At 36.2% G+C, this 18,169-nt stretch overlaps 1 protein-coding gene across 2 annotated transcripts in view; it reads right to left on the minus strand.

Annotated features, from left to right (window-relative positions):
- Positions 1-18,169, minus strand: part of ppp3cca (protein phosphatase 3, catalytic subunit, gamma isozyme, a) — a 72,070-nt gene that overhangs the window by 32,137 nt on the left and 21,764 nt on the right. For both annotated transcript variants that reach the window (XM_005171876.6, NM_001166628.1), the window contains exon 4: positions 4,107-4,218. In XM_005171876.6, the coding sequence (XP_005171933.1) occupies positions 4,107-4,218 (112 nt within the window). The remainder of the gene's footprint in view (positions 1-4,106; positions 4,219-18,169) is intronic.

An 18,169-nucleotide genomic window follows, 5' to 3' on the forward strand; every position in this document is an offset into this window, starting at 1 on the left:
ACAGTGATGTTTGTTGCTTCCCTCAATGAGCCTGTGCAGTTCTGAATGAGATCAGTCTTTTTTGCTTCCCCATCTGTTACATTACATATAAAAACAATAAGCATTATTAAAGCTAATTGTTTAGTCTATTATTTTTTAAATTTGAACTGCAATAATTACCAGAAAATTCTGTTTTTCCAAATTAAGTGATTGAAATAAATTGGCTCAACATGAGTAAACTGTGTCCCAGATGACTTTAATTCAGTAGGTTAATCAAATGAAAGTGTCCTGACATCATTGGTTCAAAATGAATTGTGTTCTAGCATTCCATTTGGCCATGAGTTGAAATTTGTTTCATTATGAAATTAAGTAACCAAAGTCAGTTTAATTATTTGGTTACAAATGATTAATTAGTTTCAAATGATATCACAAATTAATAACCCACCAACAATTAAAATGTACTGTTGATTTATCAGTAACACATTAAAATAATGGTCCATTAGTTAATGTTATAAGTAAATCATAATTAGTAAATGCTGAACTATGATTAATAAATGGTGTATACAATTGTTACTTATAACTAATAACTAGGGCCAGACAGAATCTGCTGACATTTTTTGCTATTTCTGAAGAGAATTTTGTTTTTAAAAAAAATCTGCGGATTATGTGGAATAGTTTTAGGAGTATCATGACTAACAAATTAAAAATATACAATTAAAAAATACGTTTTAAACTTTTATTTATGTTTACAATGCAAATCCAATTAGAATGCATATTTGGTAAACAAACCAAGTCTCTCAAAAATATTTCTACTAAAAGACAGAAAATATTACTTTACAAACTGTATTGTAAATAAATCATATTTATTATTATAGCATAATAATAATAATAGTGAAGATAAAAAAATAAATAAATATAAATTTACAAACATTTACACAATTAATTAGACTCAATAATGGGCTAAAAATCTGTGGAATTCTGCGGATTTCTGTTCGTGCAGATGCCGTGTGGGCCTACTAATAACTAATGCACCATTACTTTAAAATCTTACCGATTTATTTTAATAGTAAATTAAATAGATCTTAAAAGGGACCTACTATGCAGAAATCACTTTTATAAGGGGTTTAAACAGTTGTGTGGCAACAATCTGTGAACTAACCAGCTTCTAATGGTAAAAAAGATCAATTTTATTTTATATAATAACACTTTATAAAAATCTGCAGAAACACTTTGATTAGCATTTTTTCCATTGTACATGTCATTAGCGGAGGAAAGCCCTGCGCATCAGTAGCAAGTTCTCCCTCATAAGCAGGACGTTAGTCTTGTTTTTGAATCTACCACTATGCTGACGCACAGGCATTGGTAGCCCCACCCAAAAAAACAAACAAAAAAAAACACACAATCTCATTTAAATGTTATGTCTGTCACCAAAATGCCACAATTAGGATCAAAGCCTAAAAGGGGCAGTTTCAAAGAGTTCTTAAACATTACTTGTGTGGTCATTTGAGCTGAAACTTCACGTACACACTCGGGGCAGGGGTTTTCAAACTGCGGGGTGCATATTACTTTGCATATTCCTTATTAACTTAAACGTGTGCTATAGTGATCTTTGTCACAAGGGCAGTCATGATGCCATTAGCTAAACAACTGAATATAACTTTACAAGATTAGCAAGCGATTTCTTTCGTCATGTTAACATGCAGGGTTTAAAAATGTTAGCTAATGTTAGCGCTCTAGCTGATATATTGCAACTGACAAGTGTTTCCAAATTAAATAAATGAAAAAAAAAGCTAGCTGCCAGCTGCTATGACATAAATGGCAGAAGGGCATGAACACTTCAGGTGTCAACAGCTGAAAATAAGTCCAGGTTGGTCACGTGATCTCCAAGCGCTGGCTTTAGGAGTGCAGTAATAACCTGCTAGCAGATGGGTTTCTGACTCAGTAGACGCGAACCAGGAGTCGACCACTTCAGACAAACACAGAAGAAATCCCAGTGTAGAAATATAGCAAATATGTCTCCGTGTTTGTAAGCAACTGGAGCGTGAATAAACCTCTGCCTGAAAAGAAGCTAAACAGCTCCTATTTGAGCTCCTGGCTGGTCATGCTGCATTGAATTAAGGTTTTAAATAAATGATTGCAAAAGAATGCTAATGAGAGGCTTGACAATGAAAAGACATTACTCTCCCCATAAATCAGGGGAGGTAATGCCGCATATAGTGTACAACGGCTCATCGGGTTTGTCTCTTTGTGAGCCAGATGAGCCTCGGCCACTTCACTATTCGGCATACTAATAACTCACACCTGGACACTTTCTGGCAGCAAACACTGAGCCTTACAAACCTTACTCTAATAGAGCTGTCTGCGCGCCCGTTTTCTCATAGGGACAAAGTGCTGTTTGCAGAAAACAGAGCACGTATGGCTCGTAAACAAGACGACACTTCTTTATGAACTTCTTTTTACGGCAGTGGGAATATTCAGACAGTCTTGAAAGGGTTGTTATAGACGAGAGAACACTTCGACACTGTGACAGACAGGAGTTTATTTTAAATGCCTTAAGGGTGTAAAACCAGTCTAATTTTCCCAACCCTTTGTCATCTACTGTAAATATTTAAATAGGACTTTTGTTTTTCATTGGCGAAACTGTATGCAACAACATTACATATTGAACAAACTGCACGCCTGCAGCCCATCCTTAAAGACAATCAAGTCAGTATTGCAAGCCAGTGATGTTATTCCAACGAAACTAAATCTACTAAAAATCATTCAAATAAAGCAGAAATTAAATCTATAAAATGTAAGTGGAAACTAAATGGAAAAAGAAAAGCTAAAGGTGTGAGCCCAGACTGGTGTTACGGTTCGGTTAGAGTACGATTATCAAGTTTTATTTGTCGTATTTTTAGATATCGCAATATGCTACCAATGTAGCCCAAAACAGAAGTTTTTTCCCTTGTGCTTTAAAAAACATTTTACATTTACACAACAAAGTAGTCAAACATGCTGTACTACATATACCAGACTAAGTGTGTCAGAGCAGCTCAGTTTCCATTAAGTTTTCTTTTTATCTGCTTCTAATCGGAGTCACCAATAACTTGCTTTAGAGAATGCGGCAATACTAAATATCTCAGTTAATACTAATAGCTGACTATTTAAGGTGATTTCGATATAAAAGTCTTGAATGAATTATTGATTCATATTAATGTTGACTGACTGACAACTTATGACAACTTTGAAAAACTTGTCATAATCCTTGGAATACAAGTCTTTAGCCTCCTTTCCCTTTCACATGACAAACAACAAGTGACAGACCAGAAGTCATCCATTTCCAATGAAGAGCAGTCCGGGAGTAAATAGTCTTCGAATTAGAAAAAAAAAAATCTAGAATAAAAAAAGGCATTTATATTTATAAATGACAAATATATATAATTTCTGGTTAAGGATGTCAAAATCTACCAAAATTTTTTGAATAAATGTGAATAGTCTTTTCTAAAAAAAAAATTCTAGACTACCCTTGCCTGCGTGTCGTTCTGGAAATTTTCTGGATATTTACTGGTATTGCTGTGTGAAAGGGGCTAATGATTCATTTGAATTATTTAGCCTGACATGTTTACTGCTCCAAAATACTTCTAAGGTTTATGAAAATAAAATATATTGTGTTCAAAGGGGATAAAACGTTTTTTTTGTATTTTACCCAGACATTTAAAAAGAACATATTTTAGAGCAGTAATCACAAAACTGTGAACCTGTGATGGTTTTATGCAAGGTTATCACACTGTCAGAATCTTATACCAGCCCATGCTTAATAGTAAATGTAGTAAAAAGTTAAAGTCATCACAAGTATTCTGTCCAGCATAAAAATCAACAATGTAAAGTAAATACGATTAAAAAAATCTGCAGTTTACGGTCCACCATAATAAGGCAAATTCTGAAGCCTTAACTGCAGGTGTAATGTTATACTGTTTGCACAGTAAATGAAAGTAGTAGCTGGTGACAGCTGTCTGAAAATGCAGCTTTTCAGACATCAAAGGAGGAACATCAGTGAAAGCGGAGGAAAAGGCTGGCGGGCGGTTTGAGCCAACACATCACTTAGCTCTCAGCGATTCTAGACGGTTCATTCCCACAGCACTCACATTCCTGTTTAAAGGTGAAGTATTCTGTGAGGTGCCGACACTCATGGTTCCCTCTGAGGAGGAAGAGGGTGTTGGGGTGGTTGATTTTCAGTGTCCAGAGGAACAGCACACACTAAAAAAGACAGACAGAGAGAGAAAAAGGGACACGTTATATTCAGCTGGCACAGCTATGAGAGCAAACCTGACAAGGAGAAAACCCATCAGTATTTTACATCAATAAACTGATAAATGGATTCAATTTAAATCCTTTTGATGCCTGGGATAAGGAATCTTAATTTCCACAAATTCTCTTTATTGACAGTTGATGATCATTTAAACATATAATCAATTACTTGTTTGGTTGTTAGCCTTAAGATTTAGTTTACTCTCTTATTAACTATTTGCCCTCATGTCTTTCCAATCTCGACACCCTCGTTCATCTTCTGAAAACAAATGAAGGTATTTTAGATGAAATCTGAGAGCTCCAGCAACGGTCCTGAGATGTTTAAAGTCTAGCAAATGAACCAAAACAGCATCAGAATATTCCGCATGACTTCTGCGGTTCAACTGTAATCGTATGAAGCTCTATGAACACCTTTGAGTAGCAAAAAACAAAACTGTAAATATAGCTTTGTTAGCCTTTATCTTCAGGTCGTCAGGGTGCATGTTTACAGGCAGTACAACATATTGCCATTAGAGTCAGCAGTAGAAATTGTTGTATTGTCCATAGTAAATGCACACCCTGATCTTGTACAAAAGACTATGTATTTTCAGAATACAGCAGCGTTCTTGGAGCTTTATGAACCACTGAAGACACATGGACAACTCTGATCCTTTTTTTAGGACTTTTGTATTTTGATGATGAACAAAGAGCTCAGACATGAGAGTGAGTAATTAATGACAGAATTATTATTCTTGGATGAACTAACCCTTTAATAGTTTCTACTGTCAGAACCATACCACTTTTTCGGCACTGTTTTTGGTACCCTTTGGTTACCAAAGACGAGAAAGGGTACCAAAAGGCGAAGCTACACACACAGCTGAAAGCTATTGGTTTACAGAGATACGTCATTCGCTTACACAACAAGCCAGAATGAAAACAAAGAAACCGCCATGTTTAAAATACACAGCCGACGAGCCGAGAGATTACAGCGTAATTTTATATAAATATAATAACGAGCCATGGTCAACCTGGGCTCAAACAAACCTGGTCGTCTTGATGAACAGCCATAAAGCCAAAAAGAAGAGCAGATTTACCCTGTCTGAAGCGCGAAAAAACAAAGGACAAGCCAGAAAAAAGGAGCACATTATTTCTATAGCAAACGTGAACACACTGCCATGTTTAACTATTATCATCACCTTTTGGAGTATTGACCCTTAACAACCCAAACCGTACCATACTGTACCAGTCAGTGAAAACCAGCTATTAGACCCAATCTATCCAATTCTACCCCTTTCCCTAACCCCTCGTTTTGCGTCTACAGACAAACCCTCCGTCATCAAGTGTTGACGCTGAAGTCCCTTATGAATCGTGCATAAGTTATTAGCTCACCTTATGTCTTTAAGTACCTCATATGGATACCTCATACCTCACAATTTCAGTATTTCTACATTTCTACATGTACCAGTTGATGTTAACTAAAGAAAACTCAAGTGTGCTTTGCAACTGATTGCAGCAGTGTTGGGGGACTTTATTTAAAAGCCAAAACCAGGTTTTCCAGTGCAAGACTGTTTAATTAAAAACAAAAAAGAAACAATTTCACGTCAAACATTTTCCTCTGCTGTTTTAAAAACAAACGCAACAGTGGCTTCAAAATCAAGGTACCAACCAAATCCTTAAATTTATGTACCGTTACATGCCTATTTAAAAGAAATGTGACTGTTTTCAAACCCCAGGGGCAAGATTACACCACAGTCAGTGTCCTTTCACTGTTTGGTGCTCAACAGATGGCCAACTGGGTGCATGAGGGACTGCAAAAGTGGGAGTGAGTGGTCGCACGGTAATTATTCGCAATGACACATTATTCTAAACAACAGGTTTGTTTGCTTCATTTACACATCTAAAAATCACACTAAAGTACAGACTGTGTTTGGCAGCAGACAACACAAACCTTGGCAATACATTGAGCGTTCGATAGAGAAGACTGATCTTCTGTACAGTACAGACAGACACACTCTGTCTTTTCATTCTCATTAAAATCCATTTATCCTAATCCACACCACCCCCCCTCCTTTACATTTGCATGCAAAATCCCAGACACCACTCAGTGTGGAGAGAACAGGACACCAAGGTAACCAAGGACGACAGGTGTGCATTTAAATGACATGTGAAATAATAGACATGGAGGAGGGTGCGATGCAACAGCGGCGAGAGCTGTGACCGGAGCCTACGCAAGACGAATAATGAGCTCAAAATTGCAGGTAATGGTGGCCATGAGAGAAGGGTCTGAACGAAGGCCATTATTGCTGAATGGCAGACGACACACACAGAAACACGTTTTGTTTTTCCAACAAAAGTTTACACGGTCTTCAGGTCATCACCCGTTTATTAATAGGGATGGATCAGGATGGACAACTAGTCATCCATCAAATATTAAGTGAAGCTGATTAGTTATGACAAATTATTTAGTTTTATTGTTTTGTTTAGCTTTATTATTTTATCTATGTTTTTTTTTTTTTTTTGTGGCAGCTGCAAATATCGAATTGAAGCTCAATAATATGGCCTGGATCAGGCACACAAAAAGAAAATAATTGACTGCTTATACCTTTGGGATATGCCAGGACTTGTTATAGCATTCATGCATTTAAAATACTATTACTGAGATTTTTGTTCATATAACCAACAGCATTGTGACTGCTAAAAATACTTAGTATATAGTCTAATACATTTTAAAATACAATCCTTCCTTGTATCAACAGTTCAGGCTGGTGGTGGTGGTGTAATGGGGTGTGGGGGATATTTTCATGACATACTTTAGGCCAATTAGTACCAATTGAGCATCATGTTAACACCACAGACTACCTGAGTATTGTTACTGACCATGTCCATCCACTTATGACCACAGTGTACACATCTTCTAATGGCTACTTCCAGCAGGATAACACACCATGTCATAAAGTGCAAATCATCTCAAAGTGGTTTCTTGAACATGACAATGAGTTCACTGTACTCAAATGGCATCCTCAGTCACCAGACCTCAATCCAAAGGAGCACCATTGGGGTGTGGTGGAACAGGAGATTCAAATCATAGATGTGCAGCCGACAAATCTGCGGCAACTGCGTGATGCTATCATGTCAATATGGACCAAAGTCTCTGTTTCCAGTAGCTTGTTAAATCTATGCCAAGAAAGAAAAAGGCAGTTCTGAAAGTAAAAGCACATCCAACCTAGTACTAGTAAGGTGTACATAAAGTGGCCGGTAAGTGTATATCCTTTAATATTTATATTTTAATTATATTTTGTTTTACTTATTTTTAATTAAAATTGTGTTTCACAATAGTACTGTTTTAACTGATTTTAATAGATACAATTTTTGCAGTTTTTGCCATTATTAGTATAGAACAGTATTTAGATAGGAAGCAAAGTAAGAGAGAAAGAGGGTGAAAAGGTCAAAAGCTGGAATTTAAATATCGAGATGCCTGAAGAAAAGAAACAAAGGTGCTAGCCTAAATGTTGGCACACTGCCAGCAAGGCTCACAGCGTCAACTGTTTTACTTGATTTTTGAATAAATAAATGCAGGTCTGGTGAACAGAAAACAAAACATTTTCAAAAAATTCTTACTGAGACTATAATAGTTGATCTGCTTAAAGCAGCCAGATATGAAGAGTTCAGATGCAAAACCGTCTAAATCCATCAGACCCCTTTTCTTGTAAACGAGCACTTTCTATCTGATCAGATTCAGAAGTTTCAATTTACAGATAATGATAAGGTTATTAGCTAGTAAATAAAATCCTTTTTTTTTTTTTTCAAAAATGTCACTTTAGACAATTCTTTGGTTTTTAACAAAGTAGATTTTCTCTTGTGTCAAAACCAGTTAAATCCACTTGTGATTTCTTTTGCAAAAACCTCTAAATCCACCTACTGGGACAAGACATTGTAATTAGCTGAAAATCACTAAAGATGCAATTAGAAATTATTTTACCAAACATAGAACACACACAAAATACACAAACCACCTAAAATTAAAAAAAAATATAATCTGTCAGGCGGTTCATTCCTTTCTGATAAACCAGGGAAAAAGCAAAAGAAAAATGAATGAAATCTGTCAAGTGCATCAATCAATAACATTAAAACAGACAATAATTAAATCTTAACAATATGTTGTCACTTCTGATATTTGGGATTTAGATTGAATTTAAATAGAGCAATGTAAACATTGTAAACTAAGCTTGGTAGATTCGAATAATGTAGTGTGTAAACATTGCGAAACAACAATATCTGTGCATTGTCCATTAATATAAAAAGCTTATCAGACGTATAGGTAATATGAACTTATATAAATAATGTATTGTTTTATATATTACATTTATCTTTAAAAAATAGCTTAAATTAGCAAATAAAACACAAGGTAACTTGTACTAAGCAAAAAGGGGATGCCTCTCAGTCAATTATAGAGCTGTCATTCATTCATTCATTTTCACCATACTCAAAGTCTTGGTCTCTTGTTTATCCTCAAGCATCCCCGTAGGATAAAAGAACGGCATCTTAACTCTGTCTTTCGTGAAACGGAGTTGCTGTGTAAAATATAGTAAATCTGACTCATTTCAAGTAGCGTCACTGCTTGATGAATGCACATTACACTTTCGACTGTACATTTTGTTTTCTTTTTTTTGTAACGCACAGAGTTTTGAAGTAAGGGATGTTTTCATTTAACATTCACAGACAGTCAGACAGGCTCATCCAGTTCATCGAACTCCATCTTTAAAAATCTAATCATAAAAGCCAGCATATCAGCGCGCCATTACACTGAAAACATTTTCGATTCGCACCTTCTGATTGTTTCTCATATAGTAGCTTTTGCTGTCAAAGGCAAGTGGCGTTGTGCTGCTTTTGCATACAAACTGTTATTTCTGAATGTGCTGATGCTGGAATTGTGATGGTTAGAAGCAAATCTATTTGTTGATGGTGTACTACGTGCCAAAAGTTTCACTCTAAATTATTATCTCATTTTTGGCAGAAGTGGCTTTTAGCGGCTTCTGCATCTGAACTCTTCATTTATTGTTAGTTATATATTTAGTTTAATATTAAACTATCTCAATATTCATGTATTAACATATGGTAATATATATATATATATATATATATATATATATATATATATATATATATATATATATATATATATATATATATATATATATATATATATATATATGTGGTTATAATCTTTTATAAAGCTTACTATTTTGGCCATACAAGAAAGAAATATGCACTCAAAGATAATAACATTTCTTTAAAAATGCCATTAATGGTTGAAAGCCCCAATCAGATAACCATAACTAGCAGTATAATATGCTCAGCAATTTGTCAGTTATGAAAACACAGAGATTTGCACATCTTTTTAAATAAGTGGGCTTTTTCCTTCCTCTGACGAGACAAAAGGGCAGAGAGCTTTGTGCCAGACAAGTGGAGAATGAACAGTATGACGGTGAGGCAGCTCACACCAAGACCTTTGTGCGCGCGTGTGTGTGTGGTGGCTGGTGATGGTGGTGGGAGGCTGGGGATACATTAATAATAGACGGATCTCAGATCAAAGGGAAATAGCCCACCGTAATGGAAGAGAAAGATGATGACAGGCTAAATTAACAGAATTGCTCATACTTGCCCATTTCAGTACAGGTATATAACCAGCTGTTATAGAGAACACATGCTGAGCATTTGGATAAATGTAAAGCTTTAAACCTTGCAAATTAAAAAAAAAAAAAAAAAAAGATGGAAGGGTAAAGAATGCGCATTTACTACTATTCACAACTCTTTGGTCAGAATGACTTTTTTTAAAAGCAATTAATATCAGCAGGGATGAAAAATGTGTTTAAAGGTCTCAGCAAAGACATGGTACAAAAGATTATTCCCGTTGAACTGTCATTTTAAATGATCCTGAAAGAATCAATTTATCATGGTTCCCAGTAAGACTGCACAACATCTTTTCAGCATCCATGTCACAACGTATAAATCTGCAATAGTCACATCATAGCGTGAGCGATGTTCGTTTGTGATTATAGTAGACAGAAATAATAGTATATTATTTAATTATTTAATAGTATATTATTAAATAACTGATAATAAACATGTATTGAAAGTTTCATTTGCATGGTTTGAGAACTGTGATTATTATTAAGCATTCTAAGAGAGTTAAAAAATTATAAGGTTTGTACATTTAGATTTTAAAGATATATATATATATATTTATTTATATATTTATTTATTTATTTATTTTTTATTATATATATTTTCAACACATTTCTAAATATATTAATTTTAATAACTCATTTCTGATAACTGATTTATTTTATCTGTGCATTTATGATGGTACATAATATTTTACTAAATATTTTTTAAGACACCAGCATTAATTTTAAAGAGCAATTTAAAGGCTTATCTAGGTTAATTAGGCTAACTAGGCAAGTTAGGGTAATTAGGCAAATCATTGTGTAATCGAAAAAATATATAGCTTAAAGGAGCTAATAATATTGACCTTAAAATGGCTTTTAAAAATTAAAAACAGCTTTTATTCTAGCCGAAATAAAACAAATAAGACTTTCTTTAGAAGAAAAAATATTACTGGAAATACTGTAAAATTTCTTTTCTAAGTTACACATGATTTGGGAAATATTTAAAATAGAAAAAAAATTCAAAGGGGGGCTAATAATTCTGATTTCTATAACTATTATATTTACACCATGAAGACGATACAGTAAAGTTTTACATTTAGTTATTTGAGTTATGTGTCTGAATATACAACTTCTAGTGAAATCAGAAATAACACTGTTTATTTCATTTCTGTTCCTTATTCCAGATATTTGCTCTTTTGTTTTCATCCATTCTTGTGATTTGGTTACTGCGCGTGATAATAATCCCAATTAACCTAAAATGATTAATTCTTTCCAAAAAATAGCTAGCTCATCAGGGGAAATTGGATAAAGTATATTGCAGAAAAAGTAAATATTGCAAGATAATTTTTTTCCAACATCGTGCAGGCCTAGTTCTCTAAAAAAAATAAAAAGATTTTTTTTAAGCATAATCAATGGATGCTTTTGTTTTGCTTTTGCAGTAAATTGGTACCCACTGAAGCAACATCTATGTTAGTACTTATTTTGCAATTTTGCTAAAGTTAAACCTGACAAAAACATTGCTTTGAGATTTTTTGGAAATGCTGCAAACCCCATTTCAACTTGAAAATTCCAGGGTTACTTTTCTGTGCAAACAGACCAAAACCTTTTAAAACAAAGGTTTGGCTTTTATTCGCTGACTGGATCTTCTTGATCATTGTGCATACTTCACATTTGTGCATTTTCACTCAAAGGGTGCATAGACATCTTTTCTGAAGCACAGTATGTGTAAACATCAATATGGATGAGGATCATTCTCATTTTAAAATGCAATGTTAAAACAAAAACACTATGGTAAATGTAAACTGCAGACTAAAGAGCAGTAATGATTAAAATCATAGGAACAAATCACTTTTGTTATTATTATTACAATCTTTTCAAATAGCCAAGTTATGCCATCATTTTGCAATATTTTTAATTAATTAAATCCAGCATTGGCAGACTTGTAAGCCGTTCACATATTGCGTCTAAAACATGTGTAAAGTGCAAGCCACGAAGAGCATCGCTTCCTCCACCAATTTCAATGTGCTTCTGCGCTTACACTGCCGTCGCATCAATTGTTCTCTAAGAAAATTGTTCTCTAAGAAAAGTTTTTTTTTTAAATGGAGGAAATGAAAAAGCACTGAAGTGTAATTAGTCTACCATACCATTTTTGAAATGTGTATACTTCATGCAGTGTGAAGCTGATTGGTTGGTTCTACTCATACGAGTTGTGGTGAGCTTGCGGGATTCTAAAATGCTGAGATGTTTTAAAATAGGCACAACTGACAGGTCTTAGTAATTAACCTGATTCTGCGATATATCAGCCTTTCTCTATGCTAAGTAATCCCACACCACAGATGTGGACTTTTTTGGGCACCAAGTCTTCCTGTGCTGAACTCACCCATCCCCATTTATGCAGGCTATGTGTCATTAAGATCAATCTCATGTTCTCACGCTTTCTTTAGGCGTGCTGTGTTATGAGAGGGTCAAACAGCATACTGCGGGAAAATCATGCTGTAAGGCAATTTAGAAATCATGCATGTTCAAATTGTGATTTCGATATGATCAGTTAATCGCACAGCTCTAGCGAGTAGCATCACTTGCACACATTGTTCCCTATTTTCACACACAAGCCTCACGTATATATTTGAAATAACAAACTTGCATGAAGAAATTTGCCTTAAGAAATTTGTTTTTAAACGCATTATCGAATCTTCCGGATCACAAAATTTAAATAGCAGTACACACACAGAGCTAATCTGCACATATATAACAATTATTATAATACATTTTTTTTGTTAAAGTTGATCCCAACTTTATTAAAATTAGTCAGGAGTTCAATATTACAAACATTCAAACTCCCACTCATTTGAACAAAGCTCGAGTGCTCATCGCAAAATCATTTCTATCCCTGAAAAGGAACAACTGCATGCAAAAATCAGTGTGTAAATGACCCTTAAGGAGTCCAGCTAATAAACTCCTCAGAGGATCAAAGTTGTCAGTGACATCAGTCATTCAGCGGAGACTCAGACATGTAGAGCGGTCCACGCTTTAATGCTCTATGACTCAGCTCTTATGAAAGGGTACAGTGTCTGACAGGTTATCAAATAGCTGCACTCAAACGACTCCTCCAGTGACATGTCCAAATGAGACAGACTCAGAAGGAGAGGCCATTTAACCACAGAGCTTAACAAGGTCTCCTATACTTTTGTTCACTGTTCGAAAGCATCCGCAGCTCATGCACTTGAATGTTTTCCCTTTTAAGAGTGACATTTAGTGAACTCACAAAGCCTACGCTTAAAAAAAACAATCAAAGATATGAAGAGTAAGAAGCCTAAGTCAACTGAAACATCTAAATGGGCTGATTTTACACTTTACACTGCACAGTGTAATGATTTTTGCTCATACCTTTACACCAACAATAATAACAATAACAATAATAATCTGAAAGCAGAAACCAACATAGTGTTTTAAGACCATAAGCAAGGGTAAAGAAAATGAGAAAAACCAGAAGGAGGAGAGGAAAGGGAGCAGAATAAGGAGCAGCAAAAAGGAGAAGGAGGTGGAAAAGAAAGAGATGGAGGAGAAGAAGCAGAAGAAGGAGGCGAAGGAGGAGAAGAAGGGAGGATGATGTGGTGAAGAAGGAGAAGAAGAGGAAGGAGAAAAGGAGGGGAAGAAAGAGAAAGAAAAGGAGGATAAGAGGAGGAGAAAGAGGAGGAGAAAAGGGAGCAGAATAAGTAGGAAAAGGATGAGAAGAAACGAGGAGGAGAAGGATGAGAATGCTGAAAAGGCGAAGGAGGGGGAAAAGGAGCAGAAAAAGTAGGAAAAGGATAAGAAGAAAAGAAGAGGAGAAAAAAGAGAAAGGAAGCTGAGAAGGAGAAGGATGAGAAGAAGAGGAAGAGGAGGAGAGGAGGTAGAGGAGGAAGGGAAAAAGACGCACAATAAGTAGAAGGAGGAGGAGGAGGAAGGGGAAGGAGAAGAAGAGAAGAAAGAGGATAATTTTGAGGAGGAGGAGGAGGATAAGAGGTGAAGAAGGATAAAGACGAAAATGAGTAGAGTAAGTAGAAGGACAAGGAGAAGAAAGGAGGTGGAGAAGAAGAAAGAAAGGGAAGCTGAGAAGGAGAATAAGAAGAGGAAGTGGAGGAGGAGAAAAATGAGCATATTAGGTAGGAGGAGGAGAATTAAGGGGAAGGAGAAAGGGAGGAGAAAAAGGATAATGTTAAGAAGGAGGAGGAGGATGAAAAGGAGAATAAGTAGAAGGAGGAGGGGAAGAAAGGAGGAGAAGAAGAAGAATAAGAAAGTGAAGGAAGAGGAACTGCAGAAAAGGAGGACGAAAAGGACCAGTAGAAGTAGAAGGAGGAGAAGAAAAGAGGAGGAGGAAAAGGAGAAGAGAAAGAAGAAGAGGAGAATGCTGAGAAAAAAGGAGGTGGAGGAGGACGAGGAGGATGTGATGGAGGAGAAGGGGAAGGAGTAGAGGAGGAGAAAGAGGAGGCAGGATGAGGAGAAAGAGTGAACAGGAAAATGCTGAGAAGGTTAAAGGGGAGGAAAAGGAGCAGAATAAGTAAGAGATAGATGAAGAAAAGAAAGGAGGCGGAGGATGATGTGGTGAAGGAGAATAGAAAGGAGTAGGAGGAAAAGGAGCAGAATAAGTAGGAGAAGGATGAGAAAAAGAAAGGAGGTGGATGTGGTGAAGTGGGCGAAGAGGATTGGAGAAAGAGAAGGAAGAGGAAAATGCTGAAGTAGAAGGAGGAGAAGGAAAAGGAGCAGAATAAGTGGGAGAAGGATGAGAAAAAGAAAGGAAGAGGAGGAGGATGTGGTGAAGGAGAAGAGGAAGTAGTAGAGAAGAAAGAGAAGGAAATGAGAAAGCTGAGAAGGAAAAGGAGGATAAGAGGAGGAGGAGGAGGAAAAGGAGCAGAATAAGTAGAAAATGGGATGAGGAAAAGAAAGGAGGAGGAGGATGGGGTGAAGGAGAAGGGGAAGGAGAAGAGGAAAAGAGAAAAGAGAAGGAAGAGGAGAATGCTGAGAAGAAGGGAGAAGATAAGAGAAGGAGGAGAAGGAGGAAAAGGAGCAGAATAAGTAAGAGAAGGATGAGGAGGGGCAGGAGGAGGAGGAGGAAAAACAGAGCAGAATAAAAAGGAGAGTGGGAGAAGGATGAGGAGAAAAAAAGAAGGCAGAGGATGAGGAGAAGGAGAAAAAGGACAAGAGGAGGAGGAGCAGCAGAATAAGGAAGATATGAAATAAGAAGTGAAGAATTAGAAGAAAAGGAGAATAAGGATGAGAACAAAAAGGAGGAGAAGAAACAGAGGAGAAAGATTGAAAATAAAGAGGAGGAAAAGAAGAAAGAGAAAGAGGAGAAAAAGGAGCTTACCCACCAGCTTATTAGTGGAAAGGAAATAGAGTGATAAAGCCAAGTATGATATGTGGATACTAGGAACCCATGATGGACAGAAGTCAGTGGGCAAATTTGGCCAGGATAATGGGGACACATCCCTTCTGATTTTCAAAGGACATCCTGGAATTTTTAATGACCACAAAGAGTCAGGATCTTGGTTTAACGTCTCATCTGAAAGACGGCGATCACTGACAGTATAGCCTCTCATTTACTATACTGGGGCATTAGGACCCACTCAGATGCCTCCTGCCAGCTAATTTTCCCATGTAGTCTCCCATTTAAATACTAATCATGCGCAGCCCTGCTTAGCTAACCAAGGAGACCAAGGAGGAGGAGGAGGAGGAAAAAGGAGAAAAGGCACAAATACAAAGATAACCCTCAGCTGCCTCGCTCATTAACAATTCCATTTATTTTTACAGAACTGACAAAAGTTATTTTGTCCACCAGCAGCACTGGGGTTTCAGCAAAGTTTTAATGATGAACCATGTTTATGTTGTGGTGCATTCATTAAGATGCAAACTAAATGCACAAAGATAAGTACACAAAAAAAAAAAAAAAAAAAATTGCCTTTTATGGCAAAAGTCAGTATTTCAGTGACTTCCCTTGGCACTAAAAACTCACTTCACAGATTTTTTTCTTCTTCTTTCTTCTCATTAAAAAATGAGTTCATACAAGTTCGCACTGCAAAACAACAGTTCCAAGTAGAGATACGCCAATCAATTGCCCGCAGACCAACATCAATTGGCTGATAATCGCATTCTGTGACTTGAATGGTAGCCACATCATTCAGCTCATCACACAAACCTATTGGAAATCTACACTTTTAAACACATGAAGAATCAGAGTCAAAAAGAAACACAGGCTTGAGTCAAAAATGAAACCAAAATTGTTGACCAATTCAAGTTAAAGGGGCATAAATTGTCTCTGCACAGTTAAACTAAAGTATTTCAGCTGCCAAGATTGAACTCTGAAGCAACAATGAAAAGATCAATATGCAATATTCCATTGTAGATCTGCATATGCAATGCTTCAGACTTACCATGTTTTTTTACACACTGAGCATAACTAATCATGCATGTAGTAGCCACTAGCAAGAGGTGCTCAAACTAATCACCACAGAGTGCTTTACTGAATTCTGCCAATTCTTTCATCATAAACAACAATGTCCTGAAACATTGTAGGATAAGTTTCACTGTTTTAGTAACAATAACCAGAGATTTAGCAAAACTTGAGCATAGATTGAAATGTTTTCCTTCTGCTGATGTTTGTCCAAACACAAAAACCGACAAATGAAAACATTTGTGTTTGTTTTTGCTGTCAGTCACATATTGAGTTCACATTGAATAATTACATCTCACGGGTAGCAGTTTTGTTCAGTTTGACACTGCCTTGTAGGCTTTTTAAAGGGTCATGAAACAATGCAACGCAGCCTGTCATTAATAATTAAGTGAAGCATCTTCTAAAAAGATAAACAACACTGATGTGTTGCCATCGATAACCGGTCACTATTTGCCAGCACACATCCTGTGATCCTCCACCTTCACAGTATAAAAGGATCACACAAAACACATATGAAAGGTTCTACACAAATTTTCTATTAAAATTAAAATTATGTGAATATGCAACACTACTGTTGAAATGACCATTGTTAAAGTGTAATAAGTATTTATTTTTTCCATTTTGTGTTTTTAGTGAAGTTTATTTATAAGCTAATTTCGAGAGGAGCATGTGATTATGATTGAGTACAGCTAATCCAGCATTAACTAACGCAGAGTTTCTTACTACAGTTATCTTCGCCCTGAAGATTCCCCCCTTTCACCCCTACTCCTCCACCTTTCCCTTTATAGGACAGCACGGTGGCCCAGTTGTTAGCACTGATGCCTCACAGCAAGAACGTCACTGGTTCAAATCATTAACAGGCCAGTTGTCAAGTGTGCGAATTTACATGTTTTTCCGATGCTTGCATGGGTTTCCCCTGGGTTCTCTAGTTTCCTCCCACAGTCTAAAAACATGCGGCATAACTAGGGCTGCACAATAAATTGAAAAAAAGATTGCGATCTCGATTCCACCCTACACGCAATCTTAATTCAGCTTTACTTCGATTCAACCAATTATATTTTCAAGGTCAAGCAAAATGGACGCATCCAAATGTCATTAAAAATGTCACAAACACTATTCATAAGGTATAATTCCCCCAAAAATCATTTCAGTCTTGATTTATTTTGCGGCCGCAAAAATCACAAGTGAGCTGACCGCAAGCTGTTTGTTTACTACCGTGTGATTTGCATGCGTGTTTTTTTTTCCTCACAGTGACGGCAGCCATGAGTCACACTCGAAAGTAAAAGTGAAACTGGCACGCAAATCATTTAAGTGACCATATCGCTTTTTATAGTTATGATTATGACAAGCATTTGATTTGTTTTTCTTTTATAGTGAATACCAAGTGTTGTGCATGAAAATAAATGACTTCTGGGTCAGTATAACTACTCTAGCCTCTATAATGTTAAATATAATGCAGGAGATTTTCTGATAATGACAAATGCCTCATTTTACCAGTGAAAATTTGTCTAATAATGTTGTCAATGACAGACTGTAAGCATGTCTCAAACATAATAATTCAACATCAGAATTATGAATAGTTGTAATCCATCACTTTAAAGAAAATTGTGATTCTTATTTTAGCATGAATCGTGCAGCCCTAGTCATAACTGAATTGATCAATCTAAATTAACACTATAGTTGACCTTTTAACCAGCAGTATATCTCAAAATAGCAAATTATAATGTTATTCTCGAGACCCACCTGAGCTCAAACTGCCTTCTCGCCCTGCAAACGGGAGGGATGCATGCCCCAACTCGCTTTGTAATCAATCATCAGCTAA

Source organism: Danio rerio, chromosome 5 (assembly GCF_049306965.1).
Source record: "Danio rerio strain Tuebingen ecotype United States chromosome 5, GRCz12tu, whole genome shotgun sequence".
NCBI classification, from domain to species: domain Eukaryota; kingdom Metazoa; phylum Chordata; class Actinopteri; order Cypriniformes; family Danionidae; genus Danio; species Danio rerio.